The sequence below is a fragment of the Arachis hypogaea genome, chromosome 5, assembly GCF_003086295.3.
Source record: "Arachis hypogaea cultivar Tifrunner chromosome 5, arahy.Tifrunner.gnm2.J5K5, whole genome shotgun sequence".
NCBI classification, from domain to species: Eukaryota; Viridiplantae; Streptophyta; class Magnoliopsida; order Fabales; family Fabaceae; genus Arachis; species Arachis hypogaea.
The window spans coordinates 7,088,446-7,093,309 of NC_092040.1; the positions used below are offsets into that span (position 1 = coordinate 7,088,446).

Below are 4,864 nucleotides of genomic sequence, written 5' to 3' on the forward strand. Positions count from 1 at the left end.
CATTAAAAAAAGATAAATTAAATAAAAGATTAATCATAAGTATTAATAAAATCATAAACGATGAATTCCAAAATAATATTAAGAATAAGATTATTGAGAATATTAAAACAAAAATACAACGTAAAAGAATACTAAATTAACATTTTCACGTTAATATTTAAAATTTAAAAAATATAATATATTTGATTAAATACTCTTATTTATATAATTTATATTTCTTATTTTTAATATAAAATATATTTTGTTAATTTTTATATGTTATTTTTTATTTTAATAAATAAATGTTAATTTTATTATAAAATTAATTAATAAAATTATCCAAATATCTAAATTAAAATAACTGGATAATATAAAAAAATTATTTTAATTGATGTCTATTTTAATAATTTTTCATCTAAAAGTGATTTTGAATAATATAATCAAAACAATATTTATTTTACTATAATTCATTTTGATACAAAAATAGCCAAACATAAGTCACTTCAATATAAACTTACTTTTCATCAAAATCAAGTTTGCAAAATTAATTTTATACAAACTCCCATTTACAAACTGTAATCCAAACACACATTTTCAGCAACATTTGTACCAACTAAAGGATTTTCAGCAACATTTGTACCAACTAAAGGATTTACAATTTTCCTTATAAGGCATTCAATCACGTGATCTGAAATTTGACTTGATTGGATGATTTGTCTAGTGGTGGGTATGGCAAGCAGACGGCAACTTTATCCACCCCCCCCCCCCCCCCCCCCCCCCCCCCCCCGTGACTGCTATGAGTTATGAGTTATGACTCACAAATGCTAACCCAACGAACAAAGCATTTCACCCTTTGAAATATAAGCCCAAACAAACGCACATGGAAAATGCCATCCCCCTACTACTAAGGCAGCTGCCCCTACCACACGCACCCACCACCATCACCATCAAAACCCGCGAAACTTCGAACCAGGTACGCGCACCACTCCCCTATTTCCCGCGTACCCTATCATATATAACGTAACAGCAACACATTCACATTCACTTTCTGTTTTTTTTTCAAATCGGCTTCGTTTTAGGGTTCACGTGAAGAGCCTCACCAATACCAAACCTCGCCGCATTGTGCTTCTTCTCATCTTCGGTTTCAACTCTCCATGGAAGACGTTAGGGCAACCACTGCCTGGGTCGCCACCCACTCCTCCCACGTTCTCGTCGACTCTGCAGGTTCATTGCTAATCTCCTCCTTTTCTTTCACATGTTCCAGCTTAATGCATTGTCAGAGAATAACTATTTGTCGTTTTCACTTTTTCAGGGATTGAGAAAGTGGTGAACACCATTGATGACATTCCCAAGGTTGACTGGGATTTCGAAGGGATTCATTATTTTGACAACGGCCCACTCACCGTCCAGTACTTGTTTGTTTTGGACTCTCTCAATTTCTGCTTCTGGCCTGGTACCTTCTGTTACTTTCCTTTTTTGGCAATTTTGTCTTGTATTCAATTTCTTTTCTCTTTCTATATTTCCAGTATTTTTATTAGTGGTACAGAATCAGTAAGTTTATATTCCCTGCAGAACATGTTTTCCACTCATGGTAGGTATGAAAATTGATTGTGAATATGGAAGATATGGCAAATTTGGGCTTCAATTTCTGTGTTATTACTTTAGTGTTGGCCTTGGTTACAGCATTTTGGTGTTATCAAGAGTAATGTTATTTTTGAATCATTGATTTTTTACGAACACACTGCTCACAAACACTTGGGCCCATATATTTTATTTTCACTTGATTCTTCTCCTTTGGGTGTTGTTTGATGCCCATCGTAAAATTTTTTCCTTGTTTTCAATGGCAGTGGTCCATTTCATAGCGTAGCCACCTCCGTAAACTGACTCTGCTTCTTTTTAACATATACGGCACCCCACATATTATATTTGTATATCATTAATTAATTATATTGCAATTGTACACTTGTGTAGAATTATATGAACAAAAGTCCATAATAAACATGAATAATTTGTTGCAAGCTCTTATGGGACATGAGATGAGCGGAATCTTGAATTCTCCAGTTATTTATTGTTAAATGTGGGTGAGAAACTGCCTTATATCATCATATCTTCTTTGTTTTTATTGAAAAAGAATTCTTTTAATAATTTATTTTATAGGTTTGATTAACAAGTTACAAAAGGAAAGTTTTTATACAAGTTACAAAAGGAAAGTTTTATTGAAAATACAAGGGTTTTTTTTTTCAATACATTTTAAATATATATTGAATACTTTAAAAACTTTAAAAAGTTACTATTCTTATCTGCATAACAAGTGCCCTTTTGTTAGCTAATTCCTTAATTTATTTATCTTTGTACTGCACTGCCATATATTCAGTGATAATATTCAACGGATTAGTATCCAGTTGGAAGTTGATACCCCAACTCTCAAAGACATGTAGTAGTGAACCATGTTCTAAGATATCAGCATTTGAATTTTCCACCTGCTTTTAATTGTTATCTGTTTGTTATTTTCCATAGTTTGCTTCTCATCCCACTTATTAAACAGATAAGGATTTGAACTATGATGATTTGGCATCTGGGCTAAAGGCAGCTCTTCAAAATGATAAATCTGCGTTTGATGCTGACCGCCTGCAGAAGTACACTGGTAAGCATTTTTGTGTAAATGGCAATTCTGTTAAGGACTTTATCTTTAGTTTAGCTCAAATTTTTATTATCAGTTGAAATTAAGGCTTGTTGAAATCCTAGATTTTGTCATGTCATGTGAAAAATTAAATTTCAGTTGTTGTCCATGTACAACAATTTTAAGCAAACTCACAGATGCTATGCTAATAATTGCCTTCGACCTACCAGTATTATATGAACAAAGACTTCAAAGTATTTTGTTCTTGTCTCCATTGCTGACTACCTGTAAGGGACATGCAACTGCTTTTCAGTTCTAGTATTTTGAAAAAATGAGATATGTGTCTGTGTTGAAGTCTAGCCTCATTGGTATTTGCTCACTTCCAGTTAGAAAATTGTTTCCCAAAAAAAGCAGTGACAAAATCACTTTGTAACGTTAGGTACACAGCTACGTGAGCTTTTGAAGTGGCCTAGACCTCTTCCTTTGGAAGATGAACGTGTTCGGTTACTTCACGAGGTAATTTATATTTGTTGTGTTTTCCCCCTCCATCAATCTATGGTATAAGCATGTCTTGAAGCTTAATAACCATTGTGTAAACCCTCGCATTGCTAGGTTGGAATTGAATTGGAAAGGAGTTTTGATGGAAAAGCATGTAATCTTGTGGACAGATGCGGAAAATCAGCTTTGAATCTTGTTGCTCTTGTTGCGCGCCATTTTCCTGGTACAATAAGCTTCTTTTCCCACGATAACTTTCATGGTTCAAGTTCTCAAATACATAATTACTAATTTTTTTGGTTGAAGTTTCTATGGGCTGTGTTGAGTGTAAAAATTGCTTCTTTAACCCCAAATTTGAAATGTGCTAGGCTTTAGAGACCATTCAGTATACAAAGGCCGCCAGGTATTCTTGTATAAAAGAGCTCAGATATTTGCGGCAGATTTATGGGGTGCATTTAGGGGTCAAGGGTATGGTGAATTCAAAGACATCAGCTCTCTAACTATAATGGCAGACTATATCGTCCCGGCGGTGCTGCGGCAACTTGGTGTTCTAAAATATAGCCCAGCACTTGCCAGTACCATTGATTCTAGTGGAGAAATAGGTCCGGGGACTGAGGAGGAAGTTGAACTCCGGGCTTGCTCTGTACATGCTGTGGAGAAAATGAGGGAGCTGATAAGTAAAAAGTTAGGAAGACAGGTGAGTTCTGCTTCTCCCATTCATAACCCATTTCAATTCATGTAATTTAACATTCACAATTGTTGTTCTTTTCTCCTTCAATTATGTTTCTGACTTAAATATTTGCTCATTTCTATTTCAGGTTCTCAGTGTGGAACTGGACCTTTGGCTCTGGGCCTCTGGTGTTCAGTGCGCAACCCTGCAGCACCACCGAACACTCTCAATATATTATTGAGTACTTGATATATGGGTAACTAGTAATGAACAGTTCAGTTGTAAGACCAAAAACTGACTATGGTTTAGGGTAATGTCTTAAGAATATGTGAATATCTAAATTTTGGAACTAGCTTTTGTAACCTTTGAAGTGCTTGACAATCAATTTACTTGTGCTTTGTTTTATATAAATGACAGAGAAATATTTAATCAGGTGCCGTCTAAATTATGAACTGTTATTGTTTTGAATTTTAAGACTTTAAACAGGGTGGTTTTGAACAAGAAGGAATGGCAATGTTAGTGCTTGCTAATTGATGTTTGATTTTTGGTAAATTTGGCTGTTCTTAGCATTGGTGTTCTTTGAAGATTCATCAGATGCCTTTGCTTTTTGTTGAATGTTGAATCAAATCATTGTTAAGCTTGCATAAACGACTTTGCTTATGGAATTGCTTTTTACTTTTTGAAATTGTAGGAATTGAGTAAAATATACACCCTTATGAGGCCGAAGTCGAGTAGCAAATTTTATATTTTTCTCTGAAGATATATGGCCGTCACTTCACTTTTTTGTCCTTTGGTCATTGCTTCATTTTTTTTGTTCACTGGAGGCCCTAAGGCCAAGAGTAAAACAAAAAAAAAAGACTAACGGGGAAAGGAAACCCCACATCTACAGCAAATACAATTAGAAAGGTTTCCTGAGGATGAACCAAGTAGCATGCTCCCTGTCTTGGTTTAGCAGCAAGTTTGCAATGCTATTAGCTAATTGATTAGCCTCTAAATATATGTCGTACGTGCACTTGCCACTTCCTGTTGAGAAGCTTTTCGATTCTTTTAATTGGGGGGTTAGTGTTGAGTGGCATTTTGGAGAATTCTTTATCAAATTC

At 34.7% G+C, this 4,864-nt stretch overlaps 1 protein-coding gene across 1 annotated transcript; it reads left to right on the forward strand.

The window, feature by feature from the left end:
- Positions 1-699: 699 nt before the first annotated feature.
- LOC112800506 (uncharacterized) lies at positions 700-4,196 on the forward strand. Its single transcript, XM_025842823.3, has 8 exons — positions 700-952; positions 1,059-1,203; positions 1,292-1,432; positions 2,525-2,623; positions 3,039-3,115; positions 3,212-3,320; positions 3,463-3,791; positions 3,913-4,196. Exons 1-8 carry the CDS (start codon positions 860-862, stop codon positions 4,003-4,005), a joined length of 1,086 nt encoding a protein of 361 aa, XP_025698608.1. The 5' UTR covers positions 700-859; the 3' UTR covers positions 4,006-4,196.
- The last annotated feature ends 668 nt before the right edge of the window (positions 4,197-4,864 follow it).